We start from the raw sequence: 24,678 nt of genomic DNA on the forward strand, positions 1-24,678 counted from the left end.
GGTTAATTGACAAAGATTGACGTATTGTTATTCCTACGGTCAAAAAAAAATTTGTTTATACATATTTTGCATACAATGAGGAAATATCTTTGTGGAAATTTCTACATATCTAGATACTTATGGCCATCACTTACAATTACAAATGGAATTGGACTACTTTCGGGGTGTGAGATTAAACGACAGAGTGAGAGACATGAGAGTGAAAGGTCATCATGGACCTTGAAACAAAAGAAACAATGAGAAAAGTCGTCTGCACTTGGTCTGCTATAGCTATCTCTCTCTCTCTCTTGGCCTGCCCGCTGTTCCCTTACAACGTTTTTGCCGGCAAAGCAGCTCATTAAATTTTGAAAGTGTGAAGCTTTACGGTTTATATTTTTTTTGGGGGGTGAGAGGAGGGGGAATTTCAAGGTTGCCTTTTAAGTTTTTAATTTCCTGCATCTCGCTTTTAATTAATATTATGATGCCTTAAAAACGTATTCTTCGAGTCGGATTATGTAAAAATTTACACTTTTTCACTTGATTTTGAAAGAGTATTTTTGCATACCCCCTCATTTAGAAAGGGTATTCTGTTATATTCATATTTCATCATCACTATCTTTATGTGAGTATCTTCAGTTCTGCGATTATTGGTAACTATTTTGACCATCTCAGAGAGAAAGAGAGGGGGAGAGAGAGGGGGTGAGCTCATGCTGTTTATGGTCAATATTGATATGCAGTTATTGTAATGTTGATTCAACATTATGTGGCGCAATATTTTTGCCACTGTTTTATTAAGTTGGTTTTATGTATTTTTGGTTTTTTGTTTTTTTCTTTTTCGATACTGGACAGTTGACAATTTCAAATATTATGCATTATTTTCATTAATTTATTATGATTGTTTTTGTTGTTGTCGTTTTGTTTGGCCTTTTTTTTGGGCATTTTGTTTTTTTGTGGTGTGCATTTGTTAAAAAAACGTGACCGTTAAATTGAATTATGTGCTGAGTACATCCGTAGTGTGTATATATTTTTTTTGTTTTGGCAAAGTTTTTATGCGTTTTTTTTTTTTTTGTTCACTTTGTTGTTGTTAGTCAAATGGTTGGTTAAAATCATTGTGATAGGTCCGAATTGTTTATGGGACATTTCGATTGTTTGCACTTTTTGTTGCTGTTTTTTTCGAAGCGTAAGCGATGCGCAATTTTCTTTGGTTCCCTGTATTATGCAAACTTTTCCAGTTTTTACATTTAAATTTTTTAAGCAAATTTAAATTTATTTTACTACCATGGTACAATATATTTTAAACTTTAATCTTTTTGCACATTATATGCTGCTGACTCTTAAGTTTATCTACTTTAAATTTAAAATCACTTTTTGTTTAGTTGAAAAATGTTTACAAATGTGAGCAATTAAATCACTTTTAAATTTAAAATCACTTTGAGTTTAGGTGGAAAATATTTGTCACTAAATTGGCTTCACTCTTGTTTTAAAATATTTATTTTAACATTTTTCAAATTATTTTAGAGTTTATTTTAATAAAAATTTTTGCACCTCAACATTTGTTGATTCTATATCTCAATATTTATTGATTATTCTTGTCTGTTTTCATAAAAAATTTGAACATTTCATCATAACTATCGCAAAAGTTTTGTGTTCAAAGTTTAATCTTCAAACGATAAAACCTGAAATATATTTTGGGGAATTTTGAAAATAAAAATGTTCCCTAGTTTATCAGTAATTTGTTTTCTACCCTTTTATGATAACAATCTGGGTTAAGATGTGGTAATTCTAATCAGAAACATTTATACTAGAAGTTTGCGTTAATTCAGTCATTTATTTGACTTTAGGGTAAATTGAAATGAATTTTTACATTGAAAATCTTAACAAACACAAAAAAAAAAAACGAAAAATTTGATAAAATTGATAAAAAATAAAATGAAAAGAAAGTTAGGTTTGGTTCTTTCTTTTTTTGTTTCTAATTAAAAAAAAAAAGGCAAGTACAAAAGTTAAAAAAAAAAAAAAAAATTTAAGCTCTTTGATTCGTTTTGAAATTGAGAAAAAGCTATTAAAAGTCATTAAAAACAAGTTTTTAATCCTTGAAAATGAAGTACGAAATTTTATCAAGGTATTTTGTTTTCTTTTTAATACTTTTTATTTATTATTTTAATTGAATTGCATAAACATTTAAGGTTTAAAAGTCAAGTTTTCTATGTCAAATATCAAATTTAAAAATATGTAACATATTATTATTTTATTTAATGACACTGCTAGATAATAAAAATAAGAGAATATTTATCATATTCTTTCATAAAGATTATTTCAAGTAATTAAACCGGAAAGTAACACAGATTTTTACAAATCACTTGATGTCTTTAATTTTCTTTGCTAATGGAGAAATAATTTGTGTATTTTAATGTGTTTTTAAAAATTTTGTAAACTCACATTTTTATATACATTTTGTCAAATATTTCTTTATAGTTTAAGCTTTCTTAATTTTCGTTTAAATAGTTTATTTATTTAATATAAATTTGTTTATTTAGTTGAATAAATTGTAATCCTTTTTTTTTGGTTTGGTTTTTTTGCTTTTCGCCCGTTGGTAAGTTGTTGAACTGAACGCGGCCAATTGGCAACTGATTTCGCTGTTCGAGCCAAAGACGGCAACTTGCCATGGACTTGGCTTAAAAGTTTTTCAACTCATACGAAAACCGTCAACACAACTGAACTCAACGAAGCATAAAAAGCTAAGCCAAATTGCATATCGCAATAAGTATTAGTTTATAAATATTTGGGTTTTGTTTGTTAAACTTGGAAATTCTTAAATCTAAACGAAATAAATATTTGCCTTTTAGTTTGTCTCTGACAATATAAAATGATCAACAAAATCTTGCAACATATCGACAAGACGATTTCTATACAATTCATCGGTATTGAAAGCTTCCATGCAGATATTAATACGATGGCGACTGAAGAAGTCATTAAAACCTTCCTCGGAGCCGGTTAGTTTTTGTGTAGAGCTCGGTGGTAACATTACCAAATGACAGAACAAACAACTTTCGATTAGGCCCAAAATGCGATATTCTTCAACAGATTCATAGTATTGCTGTTCGGGCATAATGTCGTTAATATCCAAATTGGCACGCTTCAAAAATTCCTTCATGAATCGATAGTACTCGACCAACAATTCGTCCATATGCTTCTCGCGAAACTCACTTGTGGTTGGGATGGTGAGAACTGTCATCAGATCTGAGGCTGGTGGGGCATAGCGAGCCAATTGGAAATCCACAAAACGACATTCCAAAGGAGTTTCGCCGTATTTGCCATATTGGAACATTATATTGTTTGCCCATAGATCACCATGGAGCAGAGCGTTTTGATATTTCTTGGATGTCTTAACCAATTCGAACATCTTTGACATTCGTGGCGTAAAGTTGTCCAAGATGTATTTCATTTTCTTTTGATATTTGGGAATAGTTTTCACAAACTCCTTAAGGACTTCACACGAATTGTTAAAATTTACGTTTCTCAAGTGCTCTGGCGGCTTGTTCGAGGGGTAGGCATTTTCCTCGACAACTTTTGGATGAGTTTCAATTAGATTCTTGCCCAAGCGTTTCTCTTGGATAATGGAACCGGCATGGAGGGCAGCCAATGTCTTTAGACATGACAGCAAGTGCTCATAGTTGAGCAATCCATCTCGTCCACTACCCATGCGATAACCCTGATCGGCTAGATTCTCGAAAACCAAAATATTCTTATCGGCATAATAGCATTTGGGGGCTACATCACCGCTGACTTTTTGTAGATCGGGCAGAACATGCAGATACACAGCTATCTCCTTCTGAAAGACTCCAAAATCCTCCAGATATTCCATACGCGACTCATTACCCACGGGTGCCATCTTGGAGAAGAAGCGCAGGTGTTTCAACTCATTGGAATCGTGTAGACGGAGCGTTACTTGCAAATAGAAATGACTACCCAAATATCCAGCAGGAGCATCCGAGGTGGGCTTCATTTTGTAGCTGACTATATCGAAGCCTGTGGAGTCATCCTGATGCAAATACTTCTGGCATAAGCCCTGTATGTCGCTATTGCTCAACTCAAGTGCTGCCGATGCCATTTCGAGAGGCTGAGTGTTGACTGTTTGGAGTTCATTCAAAACGTTTGGCCTATATAGGCATACGGCCGACGGCAGTCCAAGATTGTAAATTCCCCCACGAGACAAGATAAGAGACCATCAGCCGAGTAAGTTCGGCCAAAAGGAAATTGCGCTAACAGCAGCACCTAAGTGAGTGAACTGCGGCATTTTAACACCCAGATAAATCCACAGACTAATCTCTTTAGACTTAAAATACATCCATATATATACACATATATATTCTCTGAGGCAATTAAGGGTCACTTGGTAAGGGAATAAAACGATTTCCACTGCGCACTGAGTTGCCATAATCGGGCCAAAATGATGAAATTAGTAGAGTTGGATTTTTTCCTTTTAAGGAATTTAACTTCCAAAGTTTTACAAAGCAATACCCATTAATATGTCCATCAAAAGTTACTTTTTCCATGTTGTCGCTTAGTAGGTCACATTAAAATGAGACACCCTGTACACTTACATGTACTATTTAGTTAATCGTTAACGTTGATTAAGGTCGTCTTTTGTGCACTGTAATTTTTGGAAGATTTTAAATTGCTAATAATAAATATATGTTAATGTAAAATGTTGAAATTGCCAGAAAAAATATAAGTTTAATTTTATATTTCATCAAATTTGCTTTTATTTTTAATACATTTTTATAATTTATATTAAAAAATTTCTTTTTAGTTTTTATTAATTTTTTCTATGCTAGTTTTAGTACTACATAAATGGTTAATTAAAATCGAAACAACTAGAATCATAATAATTTAAAATTATTATACTATTATAATAGTTATTTTCGGCGACTAAACGTCTAAAATATTAATATTTTAAATAAAAAAAATTGAAATAAGTGTTATTTCAAGTCCCTGTGAATTATAATTATAATTAATAATTATTAAATTATATTTTTATAATTTTAGTTGTTTCGATTTAAATTAAGAACTAAACAATAAACCACTAAATTAAATTAATTATATATTAATAAACAACAAAGTTTTTTTAATTGAAATATGAAATGAATTAAATTATTGATAGAATATCAAATTTTTCATTTGGAATTTTTTACATTTTAGATTAAATCTTTTTTGAAATATTTTTAGACTATTCGCAAATAAACTCTAAATATTTCAGGTCCATCAAAATTAATATAATTCATTAAGTTTTTACTCCATACGGAAGGTCTGTATAGTCTAACTGATAAAAGATTCGCTCGCCTGATTTGATTAATATATTTAGCCAAGACACTACTACTAATTTAGTAACTAAGCAAGGGATTGGAACGTTTTTGATAGCCCCATAAATCTAAACGATGCCTGCCTCTAAAGTGGAAAACCTAACACTATTTGTTAGTCATAATATTAAAACCATCTTAGAGTATAATCTTTGTTGGCTCGGGCCAAACAAAAGTGTTTTAATGCGTCAGCCAAAAAACATTCCATATAATAATCATAAAGTTAATCCCTAGATAAATGTTAGTATAATGGACAATTAGGGGAGAGACAAGCGTGCCAAAGTTATGGGAAAACCACTAGTTGATGGTTTCATTTGAGTTTATGAGATGTAAATACTATGTACATCTTGGTTAGATTAATTTGGACTCAATGTTGTGTTTACAAACATGGTCTCAAAATTAAGTAAACATTTAAATTTAACTTTGATTTACTGTAACAAAGATCATTCAAATCGGTGGATTATATGTTTTGTAAAATGCCTTTAACACCATTCTGTTGCAAAGTAAAATATCACTTGGTTACTACTAATTTATTATAATAATAATGATAATTATCAAGATTTAGTTATTTGAATCAATTCATGACAAGAGGAAATGAAAAGAACTAACCAAAGTTTAAATATTAATTTAAATGCTTAATAGACTCTGGATACAGACCTATTTCACTTTTGGATTACATTTTTGATGGGGAATCTTATAACATGAACTGGGAACACAGTGGTGACGAGACTATCTTTACTTGCTTCTCTTCAAGTTCGAACTACTTTTGGTCACTTCATCGGTCTTAAAAAAAGACTCTTAAAATGGTGCTCTTAATAGATCGGGGGAATTTGGTTATTCAAAATGCTATTAATTTCAATCCCGCAGATTGAGAACTCTATAATAGTTAATGGTGAAAATAAAGCCACTAAAGTCTCGTGATTACAAGTATTGTCAATCTTCTCAGACGGCATTCAAATTGGTTCGCACTTCCTCGACTATCCCCTTATCTCATCAGTTTCTAAGTTTTAATAATATGGATTAAATGAAGATCTATTAATGTAAAAATATCAAAGAAGCTGCCGATGTTAGCTTCTTCTATGCCGAAGTTTATATACCCTTGCAGTCCTTGGTAATAATAATTTTACATGTTCAAAATTTGTTCATCAATATACAAACAAAACAATTTTACTCTCTATTTTACAATTTGTTCTTCTTCCCTTATTCCCAAAGCAAAGCAACGCACGCATACACATACAGTTCATGTAGCGTTGCGTTTGTGTGTGTTATATTTATCCGATCACATCCAAATTTTGGGATCTGGGGTTTTATATCCAATATTATCACATACATATGTAAATTTCATAGCATACTCAGATTTTTATGAAAATGTTTCTTCCAGTTCTTCTAGAGCTATATGATATAGTGGTCCGATCCTTATGAATTTCATACTTTATTTTTCCCGGGTAATAAAAAACCTCGAAACAAAATTTCAGACCGATAGCTCTTAAGACGGCTGAGTAAAACGCAGACGGACAGACGGACATGGCTATATCGACTCAGCTTCTCAAGCTGATCAAGAATATATATACTTTATGGGGTCGGAAACGTCTCCTTCTGTGCGTTACAAACATCTGACCAATTTTATAATACCCTCTGCAAGGGTATAAAAATGTGTCGCTTAAAGCATGCACATGGCAGTCGAGGAAATCTTTTTGAGTAATAAGTTAAAAGTTTTCAATAAAAAACGATCCTCAATGCAAACAAGGATAATTTTATATCTTCTAGGCGTAGCAAAAGTTCTATGTATTTTGAAAACAAAGAATTCTTTGGGGTAGGGTTATTTCCCAATCATTTTTGAAGACAGTAGAAGGCATTCAATATATTTATGAAATTGAGAAATATTAATTTACATATACATTTACATTTACATATTCAAGGCTTATAATTATTTTATAATGCTTATATATTGAAATTTTGCAATATCATCCTTTTCTACGTTATATTTGGAGGAGAAAAAGCTTTTATGGACTTGTATGCCTCAATGTGTGGATACATCCACATATTTTAGCCCAGTATACATTTAAACTTTTACACGTTTAAAGCGACATATCTCGGCCGATTTCCGCGAAGACATGCAGTTATCCCAATTTATCGTGCCTCCTGCTTATATAAGTAACTATCAATTTCTTGAAAAATATATGAATACTTATCAACAAATCAGTCAATAACAAAATTGTCAAAAATAGAATGTTTCTTTATGGCAAACCAGAGAAAGTCATTTTTTAATAGATTTCGACGGGAGCATAAGTCTATTGGTCAGCCTTCTAAAATGATATGGATATGCTCTTAATATTTAAGGGTCGGTCCAGGAAAGAGACAAAGTTTAGTTTTACCAAGCTTTTTTTTTTCTAAGACACCTACTTGGACTAACCCACTAGGAAATTATACAAATTTATTGATAAATAGCATAAATAAATTGACACTTGAATAACTTTACCTGAGATTTTTGAATCTAAAAATAAAAGACAAATTAATGAGAAATGGGAAATATTCGCATTATAAATGTCTATTTAAAATTAAGGCGTAAAATTATGATAAATTTAAGTAAAAGCCTGGACCTGAATTGTTCACTATATTACAAAAGGGCAAATGAAAACAAACAAACTTAAATCGAAGACGAAGTCTAAATAAATGCAACAGTTAGTCATTTGTTCGACTATAGTTTTGATTAGACTAAAAATGTTGCACACAATTATGATGTAGTCTCCAATTGAAATTAATTTTGTGCTAATTAGTGTAGATCTTATTATTAGTCTATATCCATGTAATATCTTATCGTCAAGTGCACTTGGAATACGGGCAATGCACTTGCACTACATAATAATCAGCTGTCCGTACACAAAATCTAAGCAAATAAAAACTGAGTAAAAACTACAAATTTTGCTTAGTTCGAAAGCATAGTTCATTGGTGACAGATGAGAAAATTCAACGGAAAATAGCTTTTCGAGTGAGAGTGTGCAAGAGAGAGAGAGAGAGAGAGTGAGTGGGGAAAAGCTATACGGCGAGAACGATCGATCGATCTAAACATATATACCGAGTCAAAAGTCTTACGTATAAATTTGTTATTATTATGCTGCTTTCGCGCTCCGAATGTGTTGAAATACTGAAAAATGTATTGAAACAAAAGTCAACAACAAATGATCATAAGGAAGAAGATGTCAAATTGTTGGATTATAATTTCGTGAGGGATCACACTCCAATGGGTTATCTAGGTGATTACTACGAACTGACTTTGACGTACAGCAATGTAAGTACAATAAAAACAAATATATATCATAATCCAACATGTGAGCTAAGTAAATTTAACTTACATTATTTACCATTTGACTTTGACCGTTAAAATTTATTTTGCTTGCATATTAATGTTGCCTACTTTCAGGCAGCCGATGGAAATGCAAAGCAAGAGAAACTTTTCATCAAATCTTTGCCAGAGTTAAGTGCAGAAGCTCAAAAAGAGGCCATATTTAAAAAGGAGGCGTGGCTCTATGAAACATTACTTGCAGATATGCAACAATATTGTAAGTTTCCAAAATTGTTGAGCGGCAAAAGTAAATCTATAAGCTTTTTCCGTATCTTTTTACAGCAAAATTGAAATGGCGCGCCAATTGTTATTTTACCCGTTCCGATCTTTTGGTTTTGGAAAATGTTACTTTAGCTGGCTATCATCTATCAGCCACCACGGAATTGTGTGAAACGAGTCTCTTTCAATTGATGCATTCCCTGGCTGCATTTCATTCGGCCAGTTTGATCTACGAACAGCAGACAGAACAGAATATTGGCCAAGAATTTGGTCATTATTTGCAGGAAATAACTGTGGCATCGGAAATAGCCTGGTTTACTACAGGTCTCTCTGCTGTCTTGGCCATCATACGCAGTCTACCAGAGTTTGCTGCAAATCGTGATTTCATTGACTCTGAATTACTTGGCATTATGGAAGGCATTTATGTACAGGCCAAACCATCGGATCGATATCGTAATGTCCTCTGCCATCGCGATCCTTGGGCTGGTAACATATTCTTTCCATCACAGCCAGAGCAAGTGGCTCTTTTGGTAGACTTTCAAACATGTCGCTATACACCGCCAGCCACAGATCTAGCTTTCAGTCTATATATGAATCTCTCATCAGCGGAACGCGAACGATTGGCAAGCATTTCGTTGGAGATTTACTATAATGCTTTAGATGCAAATCTTCAAGAGTTTGGCCTGCAAGCAGAGCAATTCCTAACCAAATCTGAATTGCTGAAATCCTTTGAGGAATTCCGTTTATTTGGAGTGGTCTATAGAGCTGTGGCAGCCACCATAGTCAAGGTGCCTGTCGAATTTGTTACCAACGATTTTAAATATGTTGATCGTAGTGAATGCCTTTTGAGGTATATGCAGGAAAATGATGCCTTTAATTCATATATGTTAGAATGCTGTTCTGAAGTCATGGAGGTTGCCCTCAAATCTTGACCGAGTACCTTTTAAAAATCTCAAAATTTGTATCAATAAAAGTGATGACTTAAACTGTAACATAATTCAAAAAATTACAGGAATTAAAAAAATTATATAAACAAGACCGAAAGTTACTATAATAAGGGTATTTTGACGACTTTTTTGTATGAAATCAAACCTAATCGTTAGCCAACTTGAGGATATTCAATAAAAAATTTAGGTTTTTATTTTGGGTGTGTTACAAAATATTTCAATCTCAGCTCTTCTTCTCTTCTCTTATCTAGTTAATTGCTATATACGAAACGAAACTAAAATTAATTAATTAATAGTGTAACTATTTTAAATTCAAGCCTTTTATGAAATGCAATGAAGTCCACGCAGGAGTTTTTAACTAAGTGGAAGAGTTAGAGTTCAGCACCAAAAAAAAGCCACACATGACAAATTGTTGTTTCGTGAGATTTACAAGTTCGGGGGTTTCCAATGGGAATAAACTTTTTACACGTAATTTTGTTTTGTATGTAATCTCTAAAATGTTTACTTTGAGTTACTATACGTTCAGTGCTGAAATTACTATTCTAAGTATTTGAAAACATGGTAATTAAAAAGTCTTCAAAAATATCAAAAAAGGTAACTTCGGCCCGAGTTATAAGTACATAGCTCAAATATCAAATTTCATCCAAATAGCTCTTAAAATGGCGGCGTAAAACTAGCAAAGAATAAATAGTAACTAAGTTTCAAGTCAAAACATCCTGTTTTATCTGAGTTTTTTACCGCCAAACTTCAAAGTGAGTTCACAATTTCTAAATGCAGATGGAAGTGTTAGATAAAATAGTTATTTAAAAGTGTTAGATAGCAATAGGAACAAGCAATTTTAAAAGTCACAAAATTATTCTTTCCTTTTCTATTTTTATTGGTTTAATTTTTGAACAATGTAAAAATTTAAATATGATCTTAACATTTCTTTTACATCAACCTTATGTTGTTTATCAAACGATTTATAGAAAATGTTTAAGCTTCAAACATATATTTATATATAGGGTTGTGACTCAGGCCCAGTTGTGACATTCTTAAATATTTTTGAAATGCGGTATTGAATGACAGTTTGAGCCCTGTAAATCATGTTTGTTAGACGTTCTGCAGTTTTTGGACAGACCCCAACGTTAATAATCGTATTGTATATACGAGTACCAAACATCGTGTTGAAAATCGTGCGAAAAAGCTTTTTTCCATTTTTTCAAAGTACCAAAAGTTGATTCGAAGTGCGCTAATATGCAAGCAAGTTATTTCACTTGCAAAAACTGCGAAAGTCACATGGACGACGAGGAATAAAAATCGTTGTCATTGATGGCCATTGGAAGCCATTTTCTTTTGTTTTTTTTTCATTGTTTTTGCCATTGAAGGCCTGCATAATAAATAAACCATAAAATTACAACTATTGGTGTGACATTCCTTTCATATTTTCTTATTTTCAGTGAATTTCTTAAGGTGAGTTTCGGCAATTAATCTGTTCTGTGTTGGAAAAAAGTTGCGTTTGGTTAATATTTAAATGTTAAACTTCTTAATTTTTAATTTTCCGGAACTGAAGAAAAAATTTCGAGGTTTTTCAAAACCCGGGTCAAAACTGGGTTCTCTCCCCTACGTATATAAGTTCATCAATTTAGCAGTTTATTTGATCTCCAAGTTGGGATCCCAATAGAGCTGCTGATTTTGGATGAAGCATGATTTATGATTCATTTGTTTTGATAACCAATATCCACATTTCGACTTAGAAGCTATTACATGGTTAATTATAATGCATTTTGAGGTCAAGCTGGCAGGCTTCAATGTGGGCTAGAGTAAGTACATAAGTACATCTAGGACTACGTCTAGGTATTTTGCCGTATCTGTTTAACGTAGCACATTTCTTTAAGCCATACTCCTAGAGGGTTTTTACCTAGTAGCGTTAAGTAGATATTGAAATAATTTGACTTGTGGCGAGCTCCGCTCTTTAAAGCAGAAGAAGATATTTCTGTACTCGGGAAAAGACCCACTGCATGAAGAGTGAAACATGTTCATTTTCCATTTTCCAAAAAACAGCTGAGCATCAGATAGGAGTTAAGTTGCTTAAGTTAACTTGCTTAAGTTTGACCAAAAGACCAACATCCAAGGTTCTATCAAAAAACAAGGCTAACAACAAGGGCTCTTGCCCTGGACTAACTGTGAAATTGTACTTTGTGGAAACCAAATCGATGATTAGAAATTAAATCTATTGTTGGAATTTTAATTTTTCACATACTTTTGCGGCAGAAGGTAACAGGGACATTGACCGACAAAATTCTGGATCATCTTCCTGCTTTCCTGTCTCAAAACCTGAAGCAGTTTAATATACAGAGACAAATAAAATTAATAGCTAGAAAGATTTTTGTTTTGAAGAGCAATACCTGATTCAGAAATAATTGTTAGTAAAATGTCAACAGATTGCTAGTTATAATAAGATAAGGATCACATTCTCGCTGATCAAAAGCTACCATTAATTAATGAGAGATTATGTCTAAAATATGAAAGTACATACATATAGGCGCCTCTATTAGAATTTGTACTCATATCATTTAGTTTAATCTAACCTTTTGGGACTCGTGTGGTTCGTATCTCTACAAATTATACATACATATGCTTTGCTTTGCTGGACACCTGGTAACACAGTTGATAATGAATTCTCGAGAGATTAGTTAGCTTATCATGACAACTGTCTGAAGCGGCATTTAGATGCATGATTCCCTTAGGGACTTAAACAAAATGGTACGATTATTTCAAATTGTTGGGGTAGCCACCAACAGAGATTAGATGATACAGTCTTCCCATCATATCAGCAGATTTTTAGAAAACTGTCAATTTAGTTCAGTCTGGTTGCTCACCGAGGAAACATACACACACAATGAATCTAATCAACAAAAGAGATTAGTTGATACATTCTTTGCATCATATCATAAGGTTTTTTTAGAAAGTTATCAATTCAGTTCTGTTTGGTTGCTCAACGAGGAAAGACACACACACAATGAATCTACTCAACTTGGATGAATTGCTACTAATAGCTCAAAGAACATTGGAGCAGAAGGATGTATTAATTTTGGATAGCCAATTAAATCGCGGTTCCAATGATCTACTGGGCTATATGGGAGAGTATTACAAGCTCAATTTGAATGTGCAAACACGTGGAGATGCCATACGAAACTATAATTTGATATATTTTGTGAAAAGTTTGCCCTATCAGAATGAACCGCAAAAGGCTGAATGCGAGCGTAAAGGAGTTTTTCCCAAAGAGTCACTTATTTATGCCAAAATATTGCCAAATATTCAGAAATATGGTAAGCATAACTACTTTTACCCCTTTTTCTTAGTAATGTATGACTATCTATTTGTAGGCACTAAGAAGCTGTTTCCCAAATGCTATTACTGTCGCCAGGATGTCATAGTCCTGGAGGATCTTGGGCAAAATTATAGACATCTCAATGCATCAACGGATAGTGATTCCTTAGATTGTTGCAAGTTAATCCTTGAGCATTTGAGTGAACTGCACGCTTGCAGCATAGCCTGGGAGGAGAAGGAAAATATCAGCATTGATCAGCTTTATGGAGAAGATCTAAACGAATTGTTATTGAGCAGGGATAACAGTTGGTTCATGACTGGCTTAAAGGTAAATTTGACTAAATACCTAACTGCTTAGACCTCTGAGTATAACTTCTTATTTAGGGCATCATTTTCTTGGCTCAAAGGCATCCGGATTATCAAGATGAATGGTCACAGAAGTTCATCAAAGAGAAACTCTATGATATATTATTGAAAACGGAAGAGTTTGCGAAACCATCAAAATATCTGCGTAATTCCTTTTGCCATCGAGATGCCTGGCAGAGGAATATCTTCTTTAAATTCCCATCGACAGAAGATCAGACATCACCCTCATCATGCTGTTTAGTTGATTTTCAATTGGCTAAATATTGTTCGCCATGTTTGGATGTTTTATTTGTACTCTATATGGTCGTGTCGGCAGAGCAAAGAAAAGATGTAAATGAAGATTGCCTGGAGCACTATTTCAATTCACTACAATCTCATTTCCAACGACTTGGCCTGCCACGTGACCTTGTCACTAGGCAGCGATTTCTCGACGAGTGCGAACAGATGCGTCTGGCTGGTTTATTGATGTGGGCTCTGGGCGAACCACAGACAAGAATTAAGCCTCAACTATCAAATCGTTTGCGTGCCGAAGATCCCGAAAGATTTGATTACTATCTGAATGAAGATCGTAGTGGCTTATATCTGAAAGTCATAAAGGAGCAACCTGGCTACGAGCAAATAATTATGACACCCATTAAAGAGCTTCTGGAATACATTCTCAAAACTAAACAATCAGAGATAATGCCATAGATAAGATATAAACTTACAGCGTGAAAAATAAATTCATGCCTTCTAATCAGTCATCATGGAGCTTTTAAGCATTGAAGAAGTTCAAAAAATCATACAAAATTCAATAAAAAAGAATTTGCCAATCTATAAAATTGTATTGACAAAATTAACTGGGATCATGGGATTCATGGGCGAATTTTACAATCTAAAAGTCTATGTGAAAATGAAATTTTATCAATATTTTGTCAAGTCAGTGCCAAAGAGAAATCCTCAGGATAAAGAGGAAAACCCACAAAAAGCATTGCGCAAAGAGAAGGAAATCTTTACAAACATTTTGCCAAATCTAAACAAATATGGTCTGTCTAAAATCAAATTTTTCATTAATTTCTTGTAATTTGTTTTAAAAATGTTTTTTTTTTGTGTTTTTAAGCCCATGCAAAGTTATTTCCGGATTGTTATTATGCTCGCCAAGATCTCTTAGTTTTGGAAGATCTCTCAAACAACTGGCAACAGATCTGTCCCAATGAATTAAGAAATATAAAGACAATTAAGTTAATACTAAAAAATCTGGCCAAATTACATGCTGGCAGCATTGCCTGGGAACGAGCTGAGGGCTTTTCCATAGGTGAAAGATACAAAGATCATTTATTTGAGGTATTACTTACTCAGAGAAGTGAATGGTTTGTAGCTGGTGTCAAGGTGAGTATTTCTGAGGAGTGGATGTCCTTTTAATAAGTTATTAATATTTTTGATTTTCTCCCCCCCACCCAATTACTTTTTTAGGGCATTGTTCATTTGGCAAAAAAGCTTAACCAATTTGATCAAAGTTTTGTTTCTGAGAAACTTCTTGGATTACTTATGAAATCTGAAAGGTTGGTTCAGCCTTCTGGACAACTGAGAAATGTCTTTTGCCATCGTGATACTTCAGTTTCTAATATATTTATAAATTCGACCTCACAATCAGTTTGTTTTGTGGATTTGGGTCTAGCGACCTATTGTCCGCCAGCAATTGATATACATTTCCTATTGTATATCAGTTCGCCAAGGGAAATTCGTCAAGAGTTCTATAAGGAATTTATAGAGTATTATTTCGTGGCCTTGCAAGAAGAGTTTGTAAATTTGCATATTCATCGGGATGAGATTACTAGGTCGGATTTCCAGTTGGATTATCAACGTGCTCGTTTAACCGCTTTAATTATCAGCGGTTTGTGTTTGCCTTTATTTAAAATTTCCATCGATTTGATAGACAAATTGCGAAAAGAAAACGTGGAAAGATATAATTATTGGATGTATGTCGATAGGAGTGAGCTCTTCGATATAGCCATGGAACATGATCATATATATAGAGATGATGTATACGAAATTATAAATGAATTATTGGTCTACATAAAGGATAATGAAATTGTATTTGAATAAATTGGACTTTTTTTTTGTTTTTCACATTTTGTATGTTTTATTTAGAGTTTAGGCTAACTAGAAATTCAAAAACTAACTAGAAATTTTCATTAGTTATAAGCAGCATTTAGCAAATATATATATAAGTATATGGGTATAGTAAAAATATGCAAAAAGAAGGATCTTTCTCTCTCTCTCTCTCTCGGTCCTTCATTTGCTTGGCTAATCAGTCCAGCAATCCTCATCGCCATCGTCTTCATCAAAGTCGCGCACATTAAAGTCCTCGTGAAATAAGTCTTCGCCCTCCTCCTCCGAGGACTCTGATTGTCATCTGGCACGCGGCGGTTGGGGTAGAGTCAACACGCCCATGCCCTTCGGTGGCCTGGGCATACGTATGCTGGTCGAGGGCCCATCATCCATAGAACTCTTGCCCGAAACACTGGGTATTAGCTGGGCATTCATAATGGTTGTGTGATCAAAACAGTTGCAGCAATATTTATCACAACGTATGACAAAAATTAGGCCAGCAATCAGCCAAAAAGCCAGACCCGGCCAAGAATGACTGGCACATGAGGAGAAGAAGATCACACTAAACAAAAGGCACATGGCACAGATCAGAGGACTGACATTGATTACACTGCCCGTATATTTTGGTATAAAACCCATCATAATGGCAATCACCATCACACCAATGGTTCCAGTTAGGGCCGCTGGTGGCCACTGCATTAGCAAACCAGCCAAGCAAAGGGCAATGCCCAGGCCAATGACAATCAGGGCAAATATCGTAACATGCCAGGAGCTCACCGTAGGCACACGAACCGAACGCTCCATGGGACCAGCTGTTGTCACCTGCAAAATACAATCAAAATTAGAATTCAATCACATTGAGAGAGGTTCTTTAGCCCACCTTAATCTTTTGCCTATACTCATCAACTATGGCATCAATATCAGTCGAGGTATCCGAGTCGCTTTTATCAAATTTATCTGGATACTCAAAATCAGAAGGCGGTGGCTCACCATCTGACAATATGGTTGACTCCACATCGTCCCTTCCCTCACGTTGCGGGCAGGGCGAAGTGGGCTCGCCCAATAGTAGCCATTCCTTTTCAAGTTCTTGCTTGTTCTTAGTCTTAGTCTTGGGCTTCTTGAGACCTCCATGCTTGGCCAGACTTATGTTCCACAGACTCCGCTTCAAACGGCTCGAACTGGCTGTGGTGGCACTGCTGCAGCTGCTGCTCTTGGCCATGGGAGCTGTGGACAAGCGACTATAGGACAATGAGGACTCACTGCTACTGCTTGGCTGCATGAACTTGGGTCTATACGGTGAATACAGCAAATAAAAGGCTCTTAGGAACACCGAACTCATGTGACTGGCGGCCAGAGTGTAAGTCAAGTGCTGCAGGGGACAGGCAAAGGCCAGCATGGCACACAAGCTGCCGCCTATAAACACGGCCAGAACTGGATTGCCACTGTCCGAGCTCTCGTAACTTATCTGTTTGGATAGTATACGAAACTCTGAAGTGGCTAAGCGCACCACAATGCCATACAGTTCGGGGAAGAGTTCCAAAAAGGCAGCTGAACTGGTTAACAATAACATGCAGGCCGAGGCAGGAATCAATTTGTGGAAGCCATTTTCATCTAGAATATTGAACAAAGGAACAGCCACATATTCTTCATGGGATCTACAACAAGAAAGAGGGAGACAATTTAGTGTAAAGATTAAAAAGTCATAATTCTATTAAGAACTTACTTCCAGTGCACTACCGAGGAGAGACACAGAGCCGTCAGGAGTAGAGAAATGCTCACCAAGGCGGTCATTATCAGTGCTGTAAAACGTCCATTTCGATGTTGTTGCTTCCATTCACTGGGATAGACATAGGTCAACAAGGCTGTCGATAGGAATAACTAAGGAAAGAGTAAGAAAATATTCGAAATTTATCTCATTTACGGCATAAAGAATGTTCTATAAAAGTCACATTACAAAAGACGTTAGTAAATAAGAAAATTTGCCCAGCAAAGAATAATAATAATAAAAAATACAGAACTCTCAGTCCCTCTACGTGTCATAATCAAAAGCTTATATCCTGTGGCGGCATATCCATGCCAGCCATGCCCAATTGTCGTCTGTCACGACATGATACCAAAAGTGAAAATCGATAAAACAAATGTAATACAAAGCGTGAGGGCAATGGATTAGACCGGATTGGAGAGTCGACTTGAGTGCACTGACCCATTAATAGAACTTACACTGCTAATGCCATCGGGTTGAAAGTAATTTTCCTTGGTCCATGACAACATATCGCCACGCCACCAGCTAACGGCACTTAGTATTGCATTTAGGCCAAATAAACCCAAAGACATAATGAAACTAAAGGCTTTCGAGTGCTAGATAAGAGAAGAATAAACCATTTAAAGTATTTCTTGAGATTCCAAATGCAAAAAACCAACCTCTAGACCTAGCATGAACATTCCAGTGACCAATAGGACGACGGCAACACCCAGCACATCTGGCCATGGTTCATTGACCGGTGAATTGCGGCCTAAAAGAGATTATGATTTATATAAAATATATTTCAAAGAGACATTTTTCTGCTGCCCTTGAAAGTAGGCAACATAAACTGAAGATTCAAGTGCATACAGTCGATGGAAAAAGATATTAGTCATACTCGCCTAATATGAGTATGCGTGCCAATCCGCCGGTCATGACATCCAGACAGGAACTTAATGTCCTGGCCAAAGCTCCACAAGCACACATAACAGCCAACGAATCCATCCACATGGCCAAGAACAGGCAACAGAAATCAAATTTATTTGTGGCTCTCACAAAGGGATATTGGATACCACGTAAACTTGTCTTGCAGCGGGCTAAAAAAAAAAATGGTAAAGAAAGAAATGGCTTCTCATCGTCACATTAAGAGTCACTAACTTACCGGCTAAGGCCCCATAGGCAGTGGCTAATAAGCTGGCAAATAGCAAACTTGTCGCTGAGGCCTCATTGTAGACAATCAAATAGCAAATCACCGAAGTGCCAAGGGCCAGGCGAGCTCCACTGCCGCTACACAGGACGTCCAGCAGGCTGAAAGGTTAATTTAATAAAATTACTCAAAGTAAAGAAACACTAAATCTACAGGGACTTGATATAACTTGAGTTTCTTTTATCAGTCTTGACCAACAAATTTTTGGCGCCAACTAGACAAGGTCAGGTAGAACTCTGAGTAGTGGGCAGGGGGGGATTCTGTTTGCTCAAATGTCATGACTCATTCAACATTTTGCTTTTTATTTCGGCATGCTGGGCTCTCTCTCTGTGTGTGTGTGTGTGTGTGTCCTGGGTATATCCTATTGCCTTTTCCACCGTTTTTGTTGAAATTGAAAACTTGTCAGAGCTTCTTTCCCTTGGGGTTGTTTTTCCTGGCTGCCCCATTTGCCAATTTGCTGTTAATTATACACTTTGTGCATATTTTAGATGCTCGATTATACTAATTACTTGCCCAAAGGCCACTGACATCTCTTTCAGTCCGTCTTTGATCAAATTGGCCAAATAGCAGTTACAAACGAAACACGCAAATGAATGGTTAATTGGAATTGAACTAAAATCCTTTGAAATGGAATTATCCTCAAGACATTATACTTAATTATTGCTAGTTTCGTATCAAAGAGAGAGAGAGAAAAGACATCTGTCTCTGTTCACTTTTGTGAACTAAGAGCGTAGCGAATTGCTCTACGTATCTCATAGATAAAACATTAATCATCATCATTTCTTATCTACATATAAACAAACTTGTTAGAATAACATTATGCAAAAAAACTCTGATAACAATAAGATAAATGTCTATATGGAGTGGAATATACCTATATTTATGAAAATGTATTAGATTTGTAAATATTTCAATGAATAGAAAGATAAATTTTGTTAAATTTTCTACCTAAATTTCTACCTCGACCAATATAAGGGCTTATTTACTCTTGTGTCCCTTTCAATCCATAATAATCGATTAATATCGATCGATTAATTTATAGCAAGAATAACTAAGTTTCAAAAACGATTCTTGTTTATAAGGTTTTCCTCCATAAACCTCTTGAATTGAAGATATGCTCCCAAAGTATACTACCAGATATTAAGAAATACAATTTTTTAAATTCTAATGAACTTTTTAAATGTGTTTTTGTATTAGAACTGTCTAGAAACCATGTTTGCTGTAAAAAAGTATTTTATCCTTCAGGACTTTACAAAATTTTCTTTATAGCTTTTGAAAATTAGGTTTGGCAAATTGTCTGTTGCATATTTAAGGGGGCAAATTCACAGTATATTTCATATTCTTAAAGCTGCCAGGGTAACCCACTGAAACTGCTGCCTTAAGGAGTCTAATAGTCATCTGATAAGTTTGGAAATAAATCATATAGTTTATAAATTCTATAGCTTGAAATCACCCTTAGAAGTTACCATAAAAAGGTTTTTAAATATCTTAAAATTTTTTGGCTAAAATATACTAGGTTTTAGTTGTTTTACATTCTCGTCGCCAAGTACCTTTAACTTGGCCTAGTTGAACTGTTTTTTTCCAGTTAGTTGTCGACTATTGTCTGCCAGTCAGCACGACGCCAACAAAAGTCGTCAACAAGGAAATGGGGAAAACGACAACAGAAAAACAAGTGAAAATAACAAATGGAAATCTGTCAAGGAAAAGCCACACATATAGTAATCAAAAATCAATTTATTGATTACACGACAAATATCATTGCGGCATGTGTGGGCCCATGGCTATGGCTATATGGCATAATGGCCATAATATCAGACAGATATCATTATAATTAAACCTAAAACCTCACCTGCTGGCATTCGACATGGCTTGTGGTTGTCGGTTTGCTTAAGTTTTTATGGTTTATAGGCGATTCTGTTTGGCAGTTGGCCAAATGGGTTACATTTTTTTGGTCTTGTATTTTGGCTTCTATTTGGCTCGATCAATTTTTTCTTTCTTTACAACTTGTCACAATGTTTTTGGGAATATTTTACACTATTTCGTATTTATTCGCGAAAAGACTATCGAATCGTCTTGGCAAAGAACGAAAAATATGCATAAAAAAACAACAACAACAACAACACAATGAAAGAATCGTAATGAATCACGTAATATAATTAAAACGGAACTAAAATTTATTTATTTTTTTATAGGCCAAATGCGAGTTATGTTCACTTAAATTGGCTGCAATTGACTGAATGCTCATTTGTAGCTTTTCTTAGCTTTTCCCTGCTGCAGTCATAAAAAGCAAAAAGCAAAAGCTTTTCCCTCCCACACACACACACACACAAATACACACACATTGCCAGCTGTTGTTGTGGAGAGAGTTAAAAAATTTGGTCCTGCGCATTGGCCAATGTTTACGTTTGCAGTTGGTTTCACTTTTGGCTTGTAATTTTTAACTCTTTGCTTTTTGCCTAATGACCAAGGGAAAATGGGGGAAACGGGGCCAAGGTGTCGAGGGTTTGTATAACCTTACAGTAAGTGGCTAACGGATAATAGTTGGCCCATTCTGCTTTCTTAGCTGTTTATGAAGTGCATTTTCGTTTTGCATAGTTAATGAATGGGCAACTAATGTTCAAAGGAGACAACTCAGTTGATAGAACAACTTAAGCTTGTTTTCCTTATCGTTTTGAAAAGAATATATATGTACATATGTACATATATGTACTTAGTCGCATCGGCAGAAAACCGTTATATGATCAATGGTTTCATTAATGCTTGAAACGGTTGTAGGATTTATTATATTATAGGCGGCAAAAAGAGTGTGAGCGAATTGTTAGGATCTGATAAGAAATTGCAGATTTGCTAAAACTAGTTGGGAAGAACAGATTGACAATGTACACTCAACTCATCAACTATAACTTATATCAACTTATTTGTTTTTGAACAGTTTTTCAACTATTCATGTGAATTTAAAAATGAGATTGATCATCCATGAATTCATGTGTACATCATGCCAAATTTTATCATTTGTAGATTTTTATCGAACTATATTGCAGTAAATATAATCATATACTTACATATACCTATACCTATACCTACTTTTCATATTAATAGAACCTTGATAGTTGGAGAAAAAGAATTTTCAGAATTAAAAACTTGATTTTTTTTTTAAATTTTTGGGCTTTTAACTTGGCAGAGTATTGATTTAAAAGTGTTATTCAGTGTTATGTATACTCTATTTTATAATTAATATGTTACGTTTGTATAGTATCTATTTGACATCATTGGAATGAAACAAATGTAACACGTGCAAACAGGGAGTTATTGAAATGAATGTAAATGAAATGGAGACAAGTAGAAAATAAAGTACACTACACATAAAGAAGACAAGAAAGACAGACTTGTATTTTAATTGGATCCTTATTAAGACACTACATTTAAAATCACTTATTTTTGGTGAAATATGAAAGAAAGTGAATTTAGTTTCTCATCGATTGAGGGTAAGCAAAACAGGCCGAATATTTCCCTCTTGTTCTTTCGCATGTCTAAAACTTAGAATTTTTACTGAATTTTATATGGAAACTGTGAGGTTAACAGAGAATTGAGTGAATAAATTTAAAAAGCCCATAAGAGTCATTCGGTTTTTTAAATGCCCATAAGAGTTATTGGGTTTTTAAAAAGTCCGACGTTTCTACTTGAGTTTATACTCGGAAGAAGAATAGAGCTACGACTTGAATCTGTGAGTTGCTTTAGCTTTTCCATATGAGACTAAAAACCAAGTTGTGCTTGGTATTTACTAAAATGTAACCGATATTTTTCATTGAAACAAAAAAGTATTTTAAATTAACAGCATTGCGATCATCAAGTCTGTCAACTGTGTTGGGCCACACAAGTCATCTTCGCCAGATTCAAAATATCGTGTCATTACATTGTTAGCAAGCAGAATTCTCTTTTAATACACAGAGCATATAACTTACTGTATAGCAAAATTTAAAAACTATCTGATATTAGCCTCAATCAATGCTTGCCAATCATTATTGCATAGCTTTTCATTAAAAGCATAGATTATATCGAAATCTCTGCACTACTTGTAACAAATAACTTATATGATCTATGCTTTTCATTATTGGTAAGCATTGATTGAGGCTATTATTAAGTTTAATTAGGTTTCCTTTGCTAATGAGTCGAATTCAATAGAGTTTAACTAACTTATATCAGGAAATATGTGTTGCAGCACTTGTTTCATTCTTTCACAGTACGCTAATATGCTAAGTTATGTAGTGATCATAGAGTTATTTGCTTTATAAATGTATTCAAGCAATGCTCAAGAGACTATAAATTGGTCGGACTCGGACTTTTATCATGGCTCAATTAAACGTTGTTTCTAGTATTAATTTTGAACAAAAAGGTGCTAGACAAATGATAGGTTGGTTATACATACATACCATTTTCAACAATTGTATATTCTAACAAAAATATTTAATAATTATCTTAATAGAATTGCATTACAAATAAGTAAAATTTCACAAATCATTTCACTCATCATCACTTGATCTGTAGAATCTAAGAAGACAAAGTCGATTCCACCCACTCTCTTTTAGTACTCAGTCAGCAATCATTTATCATACTCTATCATAATGTGAGCGACTATTTAAAAAAACTTGAATTGTTTTAATGACGCCCGAAAGCAAATTAACAGTTTAAAAATATCACAAAATTCCAGTATTTGTTAAGCTATAAAATGACTTATCTAATACATGTTTTATGTCACTAACTAAACCGGCGAGCTGTCTGAAATTTAAATTTTATATTCTACGAAATAGAGTTGAAAATTAATTAAACAAGATCTATGGTCACATTTAAATGATGTTATATAACATTAAGATTAAAATCGAGTGATTAATGGTCAAAAGGAATACAAAACAAAATTTCTGTAAAGATTGCAAAAAAATACTTTAAAGATACTTGCAAAATTGTGATTTAGATGGCAACGACCTTGACTGGCTAATATCTATGTCTAGATATGACACCCACAAGTGTTGAATAAAGTTTGTTGCTAACAAATTAGACAAACAAAACAAGAACCGTAACCGACACGAAAACAAACATTTAACCAAAAACCTTGTGCTAATCAATACAGAGGGGAAAATAAAAATAAAAACAACAAATTTGTTGAAGACAAGGCAAACGGCCAAAAAAATAATGTTCTATATAAACTCTTGTGAAAGGGAAACTTGAAATTCCTAAGCCAATTCAGAATGGAACAAGTTCTTTAGACTGATTAGAGGCCACAAACAGGCATAACAAAAACACACACAAACACACACAAGACATAAAAAAACCAAAATACTATCTAAATGCGTTTTTGACTATTGAATGATTGAATGAATGTCCAAAGTCTCTAACACAATATTAAATGTACGAGTATCTGTTCGGACTTGAGCACTTTGTATCCACATATGAGCCATTTAGAGGCTGGCTGCGGTCACTTAGCACTCACTCATCAAAACAGTGACTCCAACGACCATCCCCAAGCGACCTTCTGACCAACTTTAAAGTCTGGCTGTCTGATGTGGGCTTGGGCTATAAATATCACCATCTCCATCTAAATTGCTGTATCTGTCTCTATCTTTAAATTGTGATACCCTTAAAAAAAACAGGGTATATCTTAGCGTATGGCTATTACTACATTTGCTTAAGTTTTGTTTACTTTTGTGATCATTGTTTTCTTTAAACAATTGATTTTTGTTTAAATCTTCTGCCCACTAAATATTCATTCTATTATTTAACTTTATGATTGATCAGTTTTTAATGAAAGGGTATTCAAAATGCCATGCTTAAAGTTAGTTTGCTTCTCTATTTTTTATGATCTGTCCAGCTCTTGAAGTCTCCAATTTGTTTGGCCTTTTTACTTATGATTTGTTCACTAATTTAATTAAACATTTTGTTTTGTTGTTGTTGTCATTTATGGTTTTGAGTAATTGTTAAGGTCATGTAAATTGAGTTAAAGCTCATGAATATATATGAAAAATCAATTCTTTGTCTAGAGTTTGAAGAAGAAACCAAATTAAAGTTGTAACAACATGATGCATGATGGAAATGTAAGATCAGTTTAGAGTATTTATGTTAAT

The 24,678-nt window shown here is 34.2% G+C and overlaps 4 protein-coding genes across 4 annotated transcripts; 2 read left to right on the top strand and 2 right to left on the bottom strand.

Annotated features, from left to right (window-relative positions):
* Window positions 1–2,466: 2,466 nt before the first annotated feature.
* On the bottom strand, window positions 2,467–4,095 carry LOC26528970. Its single transcript, XM_015178067.2, has one exon. It carries the CDS (start codon window positions 4,085–4,087, stop codon window positions 2,819–2,821), a length of 1,269 nt encoding a protein of 422 aa, XP_015033553.1. The 5' UTR covers window positions 4,088–4,095; the 3' UTR covers window positions 2,467–2,818.
* A 3,788-nt stretch (window positions 4,096–7,883) lies between these two features.
* On the top strand, window positions 7,884–9,941 carry LOC6643759. The gene is made up of 3 exons (XM_002066849.3): window positions 7,884–8,625; window positions 8,758–8,896; window positions 8,962–9,941. The coding sequence occupies exons 1-3, from the start codon at window positions 8,449–8,451 to the stop codon at window positions 9,828–9,830; spliced, it is 1,185 nt and encodes a 394-aa protein (XP_002066885.1). The 5' UTR covers window positions 7,884–8,448; the 3' UTR covers window positions 9,831–9,941.
* A 2,768-nt stretch (window positions 9,942–12,709) lies between these two features.
* On the top strand, window positions 12,710–15,632 carry LOC6643760. Its single transcript, XM_023176756.2, has 5 exons — window positions 12,710–13,156; window positions 13,214–13,485; window positions 13,542–14,548; window positions 14,623–14,891; window positions 14,976–15,632. The coding sequence occupies exons 1-3, from the start codon at window positions 12,847–12,849 to the stop codon at window positions 14,211–14,213; spliced, it is 1,254 nt and encodes a 417-aa protein (XP_023032524.1). The 5' UTR covers window positions 12,710–12,846; the 3' UTR covers window positions 14,214–14,548; window positions 14,623–14,891; window positions 14,976–15,632.
* LOC6643761 lies at window positions 15,625–20,609 on the bottom strand. Its single transcript, XM_002066851.4, has 8 exons — window positions 20,412–20,609; window positions 18,518–18,663; window positions 18,258–18,452; window positions 18,036–18,127; window positions 17,835–17,972; window positions 17,338–17,492; window positions 16,495–17,269; window positions 15,625–16,436 (listed from the first exon to the last, which is right to left on the bottom strand). Exons 1-8 carry the CDS (start codon window positions 20,426–20,428, stop codon window positions 15,915–15,917), a joined length of 2,040 nt encoding a protein of 679 aa, XP_002066887.3. The 5' UTR covers window positions 20,429–20,609; the 3' UTR covers window positions 15,625–15,914.
* Between the last annotated feature and the right edge of the window lie 4,069 nt (window positions 20,610–24,678).

The sequence above is a fragment of the Drosophila willistoni genome (genome assembly GCF_018902025.1).
Source record: "Drosophila willistoni isolate 14030-0811.24 chromosome 2R unlocalized genomic scaffold, UCI_dwil_1.1 Seg167, whole genome shotgun sequence".
NCBI classification, from domain to species: Eukaryota; Metazoa; Arthropoda; class Insecta; order Diptera; family Drosophilidae; genus Drosophila; species Drosophila willistoni.